Source organism: Corythoichthys intestinalis, chromosome 12, assembly GCF_030265065.1.
Source record: "Corythoichthys intestinalis isolate RoL2023-P3 chromosome 12, ASM3026506v1, whole genome shotgun sequence".
Classification (NCBI taxonomy): Eukaryota; Metazoa; Chordata; class Actinopteri; order Syngnathiformes; family Syngnathidae; genus Corythoichthys; species Corythoichthys intestinalis.
This window is the reverse complement of record NC_080406.1, coordinates 24,163,008-24,178,015: the sequence shown is the minus strand read 5'-3', so window position 1 is coordinate 24,178,015 and position 15,008 is coordinate 24,163,008. Positions and strand designations below refer to the sequence as shown.

Sequence of the window (15,008 nt, the reverse complement as noted above, 5' to 3'; positions counted from 1 at the left end):
CGCCTATCATTATAGCGCTCTAGCGTCCCCAGCCGGGTGATGACGTTGGCAGGGTAACGATTTAATCAAATTTTGGAATCCAGCCCATTGAGAGGGAAGATTTAGAATGAGGGAAATGCCACAGCGAGCAGCAAAAGTCGTGATTGTTTCAATTGCTCTACTTCAATATTTTTACAGGATATTTTCTCCCAATTGCTAAATAAATGGTATGGTCATGACAAATAACAGCCTTGTGCTAAATGGAATATGGAATATTAAAAATGCATTTATTCAAAATGACAAGGCAAAATTACTGCATAATGGTCAAAACTGCCAACTTCTTCCTCTCCCGAACGGTATTTCATGCCACCGGAGTTAGTCCGGCTTTTGTTATTTCCCTACCCTGGCTTCAGAGACGGAGGAAAGAGCGTAAACAAAACAAGAGGCGTGACAGCTAGCCGATATGCTAACCCAAACCAAGCAGCTTTTCCAAGTCTTATTCTTGCCTTTCGAAAATGAAAAATCCCACAAAACTACCCCGACTCATGTCATACACGGCGGCGGGGTTGATTGTCTTAATCTATCGGCCAGCCCCTGGAAGCGAGCAAGTTACAGCTCATCGTTCTGCTGCACTCCACCGGGCAGTCAGAGAGGGGAATGAACGCCAAAAATAGCCCATTCTCGGTGGACAAACCGGCCGACGTCAGAGCGGGGGTCTCAGGCAGCCACCCGCTCCGACGTTGGCCGGCCTGGCTGCCTGAGCTCAAGCCGAGGATAGTGGTCTAATGGCGGCCACACAAAGAGGACCGATGGGGTGGAAGTGACCGTGGTGTGTTATAAGCCGCCGGTCGTCAGCCGAGTGGCCTTTTCGGTGGACAGGGAGCATTGTCACCCATAAAATGCAAGCCACCTCCTTCTTAAAACGTGTACCATGATCAAAGTATTTGACATAATATGAAACACGTAGCTTACTCACTTCCTTGTCGGTCCAATGGTCCCACAGTTGTCGGATTTGTTTTGGGCATTATCCACGGTGAACAGGAACTTTTTGAAACCCAAAAAGGCTCACACGCCTCTCCCTGGTGCAGCAACAAAGCCTGCAGCACATTGGGCTGGCGTGATGCGGAAAAATAAACAAAATAATCCGCAAAATCAGCTGAATCCGCAGTCGCTCTGCGTACTGTAGTATTGGCTGTATACTGAAGATGATTAGCCCGCTGACCTCACATTCGCATTCTTTGTCAATCCAGGAAGTCACTCATTTTCATTGCGCGGGACTGAAAAAAATTGAACTAATATATCGATCGCTCCCACACACATCCAAGCGGTCCATTTCATTCAGGAGCATAAAAAACTGCGTGAAATATTAAATAAACATGCTTTTTGCTGTCACAGGCTTTAAGCATATGCTTGGCATGGCTTTGCCAGCATTTGTACTTAGAACCCATGTAAGATGTAGTTTAAAACTCTGAATAAAAAGTATATAAAACAGTTCATTTAATTCATGAAACAGTACCAGCAGGAGGACTCTGCAACTGATAGTCCAGCTCCATAGATGCAAATCAATATATTCCTGGCTCAATAAAATTTGTTGGTTGCATCTTTTCATGTTAAATTGCCAAAATTAAACAAAATGTACTTGATATTCTAATTTTTCAGGTAGTACCTGTATTTTTCCCGAATGTTAAAGACTGCCATTGACGGTTGGAGGGCTTGCAGTTATCAATTACTAACAGCCTCTTCCAGTCAAAATGGATTGGATGTCTACCAGTGGCACTGAAACATGATAATTCAATGCCAGCCCATAGACTCCACCATCAGTTGACAAGACATGTCCCACAGACATTGCACCACGCATTCCCGTGGGGGGCCGACCCAGGCAGAACGTTGAGTTGGCTTTCACTGTGATAAACTCAAACACACACCAGATTTAGGTGGAAACAGGACCAAGGTTTTAATGCATACAAGCAGGTAAAACTGATTTGGTTGAAGATTCAAGGTAATTATTATATTAAATAGCACATTGCATGCACTTTGAAACGTGAAAAAAAAAAAAAAAAAATCAAGTTGCTATTTCTGGCAAAAACCTATATGATACGTTAAACGTTGCTATTGATCCTGAAAATATAGGTGATTATCTCTGCATTTGGTGATTTTTGTGCATCTAGCATAAAAGCTGAGAATTTTATAGCCATTTTAAGTTTTGTTATACTTCTATAAAAATTAATTAGGATTTCGTTATGGAACGACTTTGAATTTTTTGATGCCCCTGCTCATGGAGACTCATATATGCCTAAAGGAGGTGCCTGTTTTGGTTTTAGGTCGCTAGTGCCTTTGGTTTTGGAAATTGTAGAATTTTAGGTTTTTTAAAATAGGCCCCCTACAGCTCGGCCCCGAGCCCCATGTCACGTCAACTTATAGTAAAGTCTATGGCCAGCCATATAATTTCCAATGGATAAAACATCTGTCGCTGTTAGTGTCAGTCAACGCATTAACAGTGATTTATCAAATGTTTAATTTTTGCATCAAATCAGACAAGATGAACCATTTGGTTCGCCGTCAATGCAGAGATAATAGAATACAGTCGTGTAGTGATTGAATTACTCACGTTTGAACTAGTGGAACAATTCTACAAGGGAAGAATGCCTAGTGTGAACAAATGTGTAACTAATTGAATTATCAATAGTCCCTGCACACACTTTAATGGCTCAGTACAATGCAATTGCTTTTCCACAGACCAATCTAACAGCAGCAAGAAGGCCAAACAAGATTTTTTTTGTTGCTTTGATAAATACATTCTTTTTCGCAAAGAGCTGAATATCTAATACAGTAGTTTGTACTAGTCCCTTATACATAAAACAATTCAAATTGTCTTAAATGATAGTATAAATAAATAGGAATATGTAATAGACATTTCTCAGGCTTCAGCAATTAGCTTCATTAAATAATACTCATTAAAACTTGCATAGTTTCCAAAAGGAACATCAGTTCATTCAATATGTTTGGCACATGATGACAACCTAAAGGAGCAAGTAAAGATCTTGACCTCATACACTGTATACACAGACGCAACCATGCGATCTGGATGGACTGGGAAGCACCCCGACAATCTCCCATGTATCCAGTTGTGGGTCATACTTCTCAATGCTTTGCAGATATGTCCCCTTCGAGTATGAGTATCCACCTGTCACATAGATACAACCGTTTATCACTGCAGCGCTGCACTCCATCCTCCTCTCCTTCATCACTGATATTGAGCTCCATTCCCCTCTCTGCGTGTCAAAGCAGTCTGCGATTGTTGTTTGTCCACCCACCAAATAAAGTTTGTTCTCCAGAGATACAGAACAAAGACCATACTCTAGGTGGAAAAGGATTGGAAATTAGAAAACACAATGCAAAACATTACTATGTATACTCTAATTTCCTCTTGTTTGATTCCTACCTGGATGAGGGCTTATTGTAATGATGCTCCACTCGCTAATGTCTGGCCTATAGACTTGGATTTTTTCATAGGTGCAACTTCCTCTGAACCCATAGTGGCCTCCAGTCACGTAGATTTTATCTCCCATCACACAAGCAGTGGCATTTCCTACACCTTCGAATAACACAGGAAGCAGTCACGTCTAAAATGCATGGGAAAAAACTTCAGAGCTCAATAAGTACAGTGATCCCTTGTTTTTCGCGGTCAATGGGGACCAGAACCCACCGCCATAAGTGAAAAACCGCGAAGTAGCTCACCACAAATGTTCAATGTATTTATTTTGGTTTAGCATTGGAAAGACATACATATAAAACATGTTTTTTTCACTTTTTTTTCACAAAGTAAAATGTATATATAATTTTAATAAATGGTTTTTAAGCACTTTAAATGTAATTATGATCTTTTTAAAGATGTTACTGTCCAACTGAATCATTTTTAAACAAGAATAAAGCACTGTAGTAGAAAAATGCTTGGCTTTATTAAATGCCTCTGTTACCTCCCTTGGCTGTGACTCTTGAAATGACATGTGAAAATTACAAACTGCTCAGGATCACTTTTAACATGTGGCGTTTATCGCTGTGAACACAACACGTCCAGGCAGCACTCACAACACTATATTTAGTCTACTCAAATCCTCTCTTTTACACACAATGAGATGCCACAGCAACTGTTTAACAAGTTAAATGATGATTGATGCATGCGGCGCCTTGAAGTCTGCTTCTCTGGTGGGTTCAAACACAAACATCTGTCAACTTTAATAAGCAACTCCAGTGCAGTAACGTACCATATTGCTGTTTTATAGCGCTGTTAAACGGCTGGAGTCTAATGTACAGGGCATGCTAATCCCAGGGGAATAGGTCAAACCTTGGCCACAGTGGAATTAGGTTCAAAATTCTATGGCAACGTTTAGAATGAACGAAAAACACAGGTGGGAACCCTTATTTCTAAAGGGGAGGTCACTCAGTGTAGCAGGGAGAGGAAGGGAGGGAGCGAGAGTGAGACTTTGCGATCGGCTCAGGACAGCTCATCTGTATTATTTTTTTTTTTTTTATTGGAAAAAAAATCCGCGATGGACTGAGGGTGTGAAATTTGAAGCACGAATTAGAGCGGGATCACTGTACTGCAAGCATTCTAAGGAACCCAAATCTAACCATGGTTTCCATGTGTCTTGCTTTGATTTGCGAGCAAAAATTCAAGCATTTGGTCAAATAGTCAAAAGTTATGCGTAAACATGTCACTTGTCAATCACAGATTTGACGCAGAAGATTGTTTGATTTTGGGTTTCAGTTTTGACTCTTTTTGTTTTAACTGGGCACCTTTTGCATTAGTCATCACCAGTGTTGTTAATAACGGCGTTACAATATAACGGCATTACTAACAGCGTTATTTTTTTCAGTAGTGGGTAATCTAATTAATTACTTTTCTCATCTTGGCAACGCCGTTACCGTTACTGAGGACGGAAAGGCATGCGTTACTATGCGTTACTATATTGGTCGAAAAGTCTGAGGGAGACGGACTCACCGAGACGACAGAGCAGAGCAGGAGTAGGGAGGAGGCAAGAAAGTTGTGACGCCGAGCAAACGCGATGCTAGGTAGCTCCAATAATACATGTTGTAGCCGATAGCTAGTACAAACTACGCCCGCATGTTATGGTAGATATGGTAGACATGGTAGATATCACATGTACTGTATATAGATATAACTAGATGCAAAATGACAGACATGGCATTAAATGAGTTAGTAGACAGCCGCCATCTTAAAGCAGTACACTTTTTAGGACGGCTCTGTTGTAGAGAACCTTCCTAGCGAACCTAAGTAACTTTTTATCTAAAATACTTCTAAATCGGCAAAATCTTGACTTGAATCTATCTTTAAATGATGAAACAATTGTAAAAATTTTCATATGTCGAAAGTAGAGAGAAGGGAACTAATGCAATAATGGGAGCAATTTTAACAACTTTTAACAGTTGATTCAGGGTAAAGGGTAAATTAGGGTAAAGAATTGGGCTCGGGCCAATTGTACCAAAAACCTTCACAAAATGTTTTTTTTTTTTTTTTTTGAGGGGAAAAAAAAAAGTAATTATCACCAATTACTTTGCCAAGTAACTAATTACTCTTACATTCAGGTAATTGAGTTACTAACACAATTACTTTTTGGGAGAAGTAATTTGTAACTATAATTAATTACTTTTTTTCAGTAAGATTAACAACACTGGTCATCACAATCAAAGCCATTAACTCGTGTCAAAGCGCTAACTACAAGGGCAGGATCGAATACTGGTACTTGGCACAGTGTGCCACAATTAAAATATTTTCTAACAATACCACCTTGAAGGTTTATTTTTGTCTGGTTTTTAAACACTCAAAAGATTTATGTTTTCTATTCACCAGAAGTGCTACAGTGACTGTTCCACTTGAGAAACAGCTGTCACTGCCAAGTAAGAGAGCATTCATTGAGCTGTTTACTTGAGGGGGACGTGCATATGACAGGTAAACAATAAGCAATACATGGAGAGAGACCAGCATTTTCCTTAGAAGGCCCAATCCGTCTATACTTCTTGAGTTGTGTCAGCAAAGTTCTAGGACTGAAAATTCTCCCGGGGTCTTCTTCATTACTGTCATCACGGCCATCTTCGTGTAGGTCACGTATTCAAAACAAGTCCATTAATGACCCTTTCGAGTTTGAGAAAAAGGGAAAAGTCATCGGAAGCCAGGTCAGATTAACGGATGGATTTGCTACAGAATATTAAAGTTCTTCTCAGCCATGTACTTTCAGATAATCAAGGCTTTGAAAAAAAAAGTACATTGCCATGGCAACGCGCCACTAAATTGTCCTGCCACAACTCTGTCTCTGTAAATACTGCAGTACGTCTTTGTACAGATGTTGGTTGATTATCTGGTGCACACTGAAGGGAAAATCTTGTAGTTTGAAAAACATTTTTGTGCTGAGCCAGTCCTAGAACTTTTCTGACCAACCTTATGCATTATGCAATCAACCATGTGAATGACAAAGAAATACAGTGATCTCTCACTACTTCGCGCTTCAAACTTCACTCCCTCAGTCCATCGTGGATTTTTTTTTTTTAATTAAAAAATAAATAAATAAATAAATACAGATTTGCTGTCCCGATCCGATCACGTAGTCTCACTCTCTTTTCTGCTGCTTTTCTTGGTCAGGCATTGCAACGGAGTTGCTTATTAAAGTTAGGTTTGATCTTGACAGAGATGCTTGAAAGCCGAAACTTCAAAGCGCCGCATGTGTCAGTCATCATTTAGCTCATTAAACACTTGCCGTGGCAACTCATTTTGTGTTAGTAAGCAGTGTGAGTGGATTGAGTAGACTCACTCAATGAAGCATTCAATAAAGACAAGTGTTTTTCTACGTTATTGTTGTTTAAAAATAATTCAGTGGGACAGTAACATGTTTAAAAGTTATCATAATTATTACATTTGAAGTGCTTAAAAAACATTTATTAAAATATATACATACAGTACATATTTTTTATTGATACTATACTTTGGTGAAAACTGAAAAGAATGAAAGAACATGTCTTATATGTATCAATTTCCAATGCTGAATCAGAATAAATACATTGAACACACAAAAAATAAATCCTTTTTTTTGGGTGGGGGGGCTATTTCGTGGTTTTTCACTTATTGCTGCAGTTTCTGGTCCTCATTAACCACGAAAAACGATGGATTACTGCATTTACTTGGACAGGGGAAGCATGTTTTGCATGATAAAAGGTTGCACACCTTGGATCATTCTTGCCCCAGAAAACCATTCCTTTTTCAGTGGATCATAAAATTCTGTCTCCTGCTCTGGAGCTCCTCCTCTGTAGCCTCCAATTGCATAAATGCAGCCATGCAAAGCAACAGAACAATGGTAGTATCTGGCTGTGATCATGGGGCAGCCCTCCGTCCATTCGTCATAGTCGCAGTTATAAATAAAAACAGTATCAAGGGCTTCGACTGTGTTGGTTCTGTAACCTCCAGTTACATAGATATCTGCCCCTTGTGAAGCTACACTGTAGCTCTCCCTGGCATTGTCCGGCATGTCTTTTCCTCTTAACCAGGTGTCGCTCGTGGGCTCCCATATGTGAACTTCACAAAGAGGGTGCCAGTAGTATCCTCCAATAATGTACATGTTTGTTTTCCCACCAGCGATGGCCTTACTTTTGAGTTTCGAACCCTGCTTGATCATTGACTTAAATCTCTCGTTGCCCCCCTCTAAGCATTGCCTGTACAGCTCCGAGGTAGTCTTGAAGTCACTCTCTTCGAGGTCCAAATGGATAGACCGCAGCAAGTCCACAGCGTGATGAATGCGGTTCTCTAAATCGTGTATCACCCATTTGGCTACTGCGTCAATCAGCACTTCATCCCTTGGCACGCTAAGCATCTGAGCATCCAGAAGTGTCCGTATCCTATTTGGATCCAGCTCAAGGAACTCCTCCTGTCGGATCAGTTCTGCAAACCTGCTCTGGATCACTCTGCTGGCTTCACGCTCGAGTCGAGGGCACACGTGAAGTTTAGCGAACGCATGCATACCCAGGCAGTTGTCCACATCCAGTAGACGAACGAGAAAGCGTTCGCATGCGCGTTTAACTGAGACGAACTGCAGCAGGTCTGCGGCCTCCAGCAGACTTTGCACGTTCTTCTCAGTAATGCTCACTTGAGCCGTGTAAACGTAGTCGATCAAAATCGCCAGAACCTCGCAGTCCACCCCAGCCAGCTTGATGACGCTGTTGGATCTCTCCTTCATATCGGCTGTGAACATGATCTGGAAATACGCGCTCCTGGCAGAAAGTAGCGCCTTATGGCAGTGGAACATCTGACCTGAGTCATCTGCACATTGTAGGATGACGTCAGTAAACAGTCTGTTGAAGTAGAAACACCTGAGAGCATCCAGGAGCTCAACTGGATGGTCTGGGTCACAGAACTCGTAGGTGTAGGCCTCAATCTGCTGATGTGACATGATATCTGCAGCAAAAATAAAAATAGGAAAAATCCATGAAATAAAACTAATTTTCTATAGTACTTTTCCTTGTCAGAGCCATTGGTGTGCTGAAGCCTACCCTAGCTAACGTCTGTGTGACCAAGCCTACCCAGCTAACTTCTGTGTGACCGGTCAGTTTACACCCTGGACTGGTTAGAAGCAAATCCCAGGCAGAAAGAGAATTAACATCAATCAAACATGCATGATGTTTTGAGTGTGGGAGACAGTCAGTGTATTTTGAGAAACCAACAAACTCCACATAAGATGTCCAAACCTTGATATGAAAACTCAAGAACTGCGAATAGTATATGCAATACATATTCTGCAAAGACTGAAACAAGGCAACTGAACTGTTCTTGTTTGAAATTACATTTGGTTTAAAATCCCACTAGTATTTTCAGAAATCACTGACATCAAGTCAAGATGAAGATATTTTAGAGCCAAGACTGAGGCCAAGACCAAGCCTGAGTTTTTTGGGAATAGAGTCTGAGACCAAATGTGTCTTGAATGCGCAAGACTGCTTGGTGGATGTGTTCCCTGGAAAGAATAACTTATTTGCTCCCAAAAACGTATAAATACGTTCTATTTTTAATTGTTTTAATGTCCCAAAGACATATTTATATGTCTTTTACGCTTTTTTTTAAACAAGAGACATCTCCAGGTTCTGATTCAACTCAGTTCCAAAACACAAAGCTGAAAATCCATTTTAAAGCAATATAACTGGTCACTGGAGGGCAGTAGCGCATTTAGTAAGACCCCCCACTCGATTCAACGGAACGGCCGGCCGCACGGGCTTGGCGCCGGCGAAAGACGACCAAATGGACGTCCAGGATGCCAGGCGGCGGACAACCGAGCAGAATAACCGGGAGAATGCCCGGGATGCCAGTGCAGCGGACGATGCCGTTGAGTCTGTGCTGGAAAGACAAAAAAAAATCCATCTTTATGAGACAGGCGGCGATGAGGGAAAAGTTTACCCCAGCCGTCGCGGCCACAACAGCGTCATCTCTCAGTTAGTTATGTGTAAATAAATTGTTACTTTGCTATCAAAATCTCTGTTTGTCTTGTTTATGTTATTTTGTAAAAGGAAAACATTATTCAGATGTTTGGGATGTAACTAAAGGAAAAAATAGCTGTGTTAAATTCAAAGTTATGTTTGAAATGTATGTGTTTACAAAAAGCTCAATTTCACTGTTTTTTCATCAGAAATTGGAAAATTGCTCAAACTAAGCTATTTTCTAATGCTGATTTCTAAAGAATGGAAAAAGATATGAACTAACTTTTTTTTCCTGCTGGCTGAAAGAAGAGTCTAATCTTTCTTTTGGTGGGTTCCATGTTTATATAGCAATAGAACAGAATTTTCTGTAGGCCTTGCAAAATCAGTCAAAATCCAGTAAAACGGCCAGGAGTAAAGGGGGTTGCACCGGTGAAAATGGCTGGGAGTGAATGAGTTAATCAATCAATAATCAATCAATCAATCAATCAATCAATCAATCAATCAATCAATCAATCAATCAATCAATCAACTTTATTTGTATAGCACATTTAAAAAATCCGCCAAGGTATCCGAAGTGCTTTACATACCATAAAACAGCAAAATAAGTTAACTTCCAAAGATAAAACAAACACATAAAAATGAAATAAATAAAAGACGAGGTCATAAACAGTCATTGCACATTAAAAGCTGAAGAAAAATCAAATGTTTTAAGGCGTGATTTAAAATCCGTAAGTGAAGGGGCCTGTCTAATAGTAAGTGGTAATTGGTAAGTGGTAGCCTGGGCGCCATCACCACAATGCACGGTCACCCTAAGCTTCAGCCTTGATCTTGGGACTACTACAAGCAGGTGGTCAGCTGATCTGAGGGTTCTGGTTGGACTGTAAGACTGAAGCAGTTCTGACAGATATGACGACGCAAGATTATTCAAACATTTAAAAACAAATAATAATATCTTAAAATGTATTCGGTAATGTACTGGGAGCTAGTGAAGAGATGCTAAAATCGGGGTGATATATCCGCGCCTGCGGGTTCTAGTTAGGAGTTGGCAGCAGAGTTTTGTACAAGTTGCAGACAGGCCAGTGCAGCCTGACCGACGCCTGCATACAAAGAATTACCATAATCCAGCCGAGTTATGACAAAAGCATGGATCAATTTCTCCAAATCAGAGCGTGAAACTATAGATTTCACCTTAGCAATCTGACGGAGCTGATAAAAACAGTCCTGTACAACACAAGAAATCTGCTTCTCAAATTTAAAATCAGAATCAAATTGGACCCCTAGATTTTTGACATAGTTCTTAAGAAACGGAGACAATGAACCGAGGTCAACATTCAGGGAGGCCTGGCTACTTGTTCCGAACACCATGACTTCAATCTTGCTGTCATTCAAACTTAAAAAATTAAGTGAAACCCACGACTTTATATCGTTGAGGCATTCAATGAGTTGACAGAAAGTGCCATTTTGTGCCATTGGAAAATAGATCTGACAGTCATCAGCATACAAATGAAATAAAACACCATGTTTCCCAAAAACAGAACCAAGAGGCAATAAATAAAGCGAAAATAAAAGAGGGCTGAGAACAGATCCCTGGGGAACCCCGTGTGGAAGCGATGCCTCTTTGGACATGAAATTGCCCATTTTTACACAAAAACTCTGTTCATTTAGGTACGACTTGAACCATTCAAGAGCGACACCTTGAATACCCACACTGTGTTCAAGACGAGAAATTAAAATCTCATTGTCTACGGCAGTGGTGCCCAAGTCCGGTCATCGAGAGCCCCTATCCAGCTTGTTTTCCATGTCTCCCTCATTGAACACACCTGAATCAAATGATCAGCACATCAGCAAGCTCTGCAGGAACCTGATAATGATCCTGATTATTTGAGTCAGGTGTGTTGGAGGAGGGAGAAATGGAAAACAAGCTGGATAGGGGCTCTCGAGGACTGGACTTGGGCACCCCTGGTCTACGGTATCAAATGCTGCAGATAGATCTAAAAGAACTAAAACAACAAACTTGCCAGAGTCTGTTGCCAAAAGTATATCAGTTAAAGGTAAAATGTCTTCAATAAACATGAACAGTCCAGTTGAAGTTGACAAAAATAGTGCTAAACTTCAGTTAACCGCCAACACCTCCTTACTCCAGTTTGCCATTCATTTTCTGCAACTCTTATCCTCGGTATGGTTGCGGGTCAGCTGGAACCTATCCCACTTCTGGGTGAGAGATGGTTCACCCCCTGGACTAGTCAACAGCCAATTGCAAAGCAAAGACTGATAAACAACTATCTACACCCAAAGACAATTTTGAGTCTTCAAGGAACCTAACCTGCATGCTTTTGTAATCAGGGTGAACATTCAAACTCTGCATAGGAAACACAAGATTCAAGCGCTGAGCCCATAACTTTGAAGACATACTTTACCACTAATCCGCCATACTGCCAAGCCAAATTTTCATGTATAATTAATTGCAATGACCCTTGTATTCATCAACAGTATCCCACACTCACCTTTCTTTTGTCCATGAATGCTCCTCAGTGACTGCCTTTTGTGGTTGCTCCTCTCCATAAACACAAAAAACACAGACAGCTCAATTTAGAGCATGGAAGGACGTCACAGCTGGTCGCTTCTGTCCTATTTTGGTGATTGTGTGCAATGTAACAGCGGCCATCCCCCACGACCCACCTCTCTCTTCCTCCTCCTTTCCCTGCAGCACCACACGCACGCCCTTGAGAAAAGACAGTCAGAGGAACCGCGACCCTACTCACACCGCTATGTGCTTTCGCTCTCACCTTCTAAATATAACAGCTAAGGTCCCGTGACCATGTTAACCATACAAAGAAAGCCTGCTCTGTCTTGGAATACAAATTGAATACAAATGAGTGACCACCCCTTTAGAAATAAGAGTTCCCACCCGTGTTTTTCGCTCATACTCAACGTTGCCATGGTATTTTGAACCTAATTCCGCTGTGGCCAAGGTTTGACCTAATCCCATGGGATTAGCATGCCCTGTACATGAGACTCCTGCCTTTTAACAGGGGTATAAAACAGCAATATGGTATGTTGCTCAACCCTCACTTAGGTGAGGGATTGCGGAAATATATATATTTTTTAAATTACTGTATTATAATTAAACATTTTTAATTACCTACAGTTTATTTACATTGTAATAGAAAACTATAGTGCTGGCCAAAAGTACAGGCACCCCTGCAATTCAGTCAGATAATACTCAATTTCTCCCAGAAAATGATTGCAATTACAAATGCTTTGGTAGTAATATCTTCAAAATTCTTGAATCATTGATCAATTCTCAACTACGTTCTTTTATTGACTCATCTAACATACTTCAGCCGCAACAGTCTGGTTTTCGCCCAGGTCACAGTACAATTACAGCTTCAGTTTCTGTCCTAAATAACATTGTCTCCTTTCTTCATAATAAACAGTTCTGTGCTGCTCTTTTCATTGATCTTACAAAAGCATTCGATACCGTTGATCATAAAATTCTACTTCATAAACTGCAGGCCAAAGGTTTAGACGTTAATGCCCTCAACTGATTTAAAGAGCATATGACATGAGAAAAAAAGTCTTAAATGGCATTATTATGTGAATTAGAATCATATTTTGAGACGATTCGACTATATACACCAATCTGGCAAAGCACAGATGACGAGAAATTAGTTTTTTAATCTGCCGGTTAGCCACGCCTACCATTATAGGGCTTTAGCGTCCCCAACAGGTGGATGACGTCAGCGGTAGACTGGGCTCATCGGTTTTACTATTCAGCCCATTGAGGGGTAATTATTCAGAACGAGGAAAACGCGACGAAGAGAGCCGCAAAATGTCATTGTTTCAGTCTCTCTACTCCAATATTTTTACAGGATATTCTTTTTATCCAAGTATTTTCACCAATAGCTATATAAATGGCTTGAGAAGGACCAGTCAGCCCATTGAGGGGGAACTATTCACAACGAGGAAAACGCGACGAAGAGAGCAGCAAAATGTCATTGTTTCTGTTTCTTTACTTCAGTATTTTTACAGGATATTCTTTTTATCCAAGTATTTTCCCCAATTGCTAAATAAATGGCATGGTCATGACAAATAACAGTCTTGTGCTGAATGGAATATGAAATAATAAAAATGCATTTATTCAGGACGACATGGCAAAATTACTCCATAATGGTCAAAACTGTCGACTTCACCTTTACTGTCGCATCTCCCGAACGATATTTTATGACACCTAAATCGGACATATGTCATTTCCCTTCCCCAGCTTCGAAGAATGTAAACAAACCAGAAGGCGTGACAGCTAGCCGACATGCTAACCCGAACCGAGTGATGTTTCAAAGTCTTCGAAGCGGAAAATCACACATAACTGTCCTGGATTATTTGACATGACGACCCGGTTGTCGATTGTGTTCGCGGATCGGCAAACCGCCCGGCGGGGAGCAATTTACAGTTCGTTCCCCGGAGGAGGGTGGCTGGAGTTGTTGTGCAGCTAACGTGCTGCTGCTAATGAGCATTAGAAGAGCTTTTTACATGCCTATCAATGATCAAACGTAAGTAGTCCTTCATTTAAAGGAAGTTTGTAGTGTTTACTTTGTGATCGCTGTATTCGTATTTGACATAATACAAAACAAGATCTTTACTCACTTCCTCGTAAGTCCAATGGTCCCACAGTAAATATCCACGGTGAATGGGAACCTTTTGAAACTCCAAAAAGGCGCATACGCCTCTCCCTCATACAGAATGATTTTTCTGCAGCCGTTTGGCTGGCGTGATGCGAAAAATAAACGTATTAATCCGCAAAATCAGCTGAATCCTTTGTCCTCATACACAACAGTACACTGTAGCGTGAAGAGGACGTCTTCTACCGTACACGTCACAGCGCCCTCCTCCTCAATGCAAGACCGAAGCCGGAAGTCACTCATTTTCATGGCGCGGGATTAAAAAAACTAAATAAAAATAGTGATCGCTTCCACACACATCCAAGCGGCCCATATCATTCAGGGGCATAAAATACCGCGTGTATTATGAAATAAACATGCTTTTTCGTGTCACAGGCACTTCAACTCCTAATTTACAGACAGAATACAAACTGTTGCTGCTGACGGTGTTCAATCAAGTCCACTTACTATTAAAAATGGGGTCCTGCAGGGGTCTGTCCTTGGACCACTCCTTTTTACGTTATACATTAATAATATTTTTCTTCCTAATCAATATTGTAATGTCCACTTTTTTGCTGATGATTGTACTCTATATGCGCCCGGTTCTTCCCCATCTATAGCTCTGACTCATTTACAGACTGCTTTTTAATAGTTTACAAATATCTCTTCATAATCACAGATTAATTTTAAATTCTGAAAAAACTAAATACATGGTTTTCTCCACTTCCACTATTACTGACAATGACTTACCCGGAATCAAATCCCTAAATGGTACTCAAATTACTCTCACCGATTCATACAAATACTTGGGAATTTGGGGATTGACAGTAATTTATCATTCAATACTCATATTCATCATCTAATCCGTAAATTTAAATTTAGCTTCCTGTATAGAATCAA

General features: G+C 40.7%; 1 protein-coding gene across 1 annotated transcript; it reads right to left on the bottom strand.

The window, feature by feature from the left end:
* Nucleotides 1-2,034: 2,034 nt before the first annotated feature.
* On the bottom strand, nucleotides 2,035-12,355 carry klhl23 (kelch-like family member 23). Its single transcript, XM_057852646.1, has 4 exons — nucleotides 11,955-12,355; nucleotides 7,217-8,440; nucleotides 3,422-3,574; nucleotides 2,035-3,337 (listed from the first exon to the last, which is right to left on the bottom strand). The coding sequence occupies exons 1-4, from the start codon at nucleotides 12,010-12,012 to the stop codon at nucleotides 3,027-3,029; spliced, it is 1,746 nt and encodes a 581-aa protein (XP_057708629.1). The 5' UTR covers nucleotides 12,013-12,355; the 3' UTR covers nucleotides 2,035-3,026.
* Nucleotides 12,356-15,008: the final 2,653 nt, after the last annotated feature.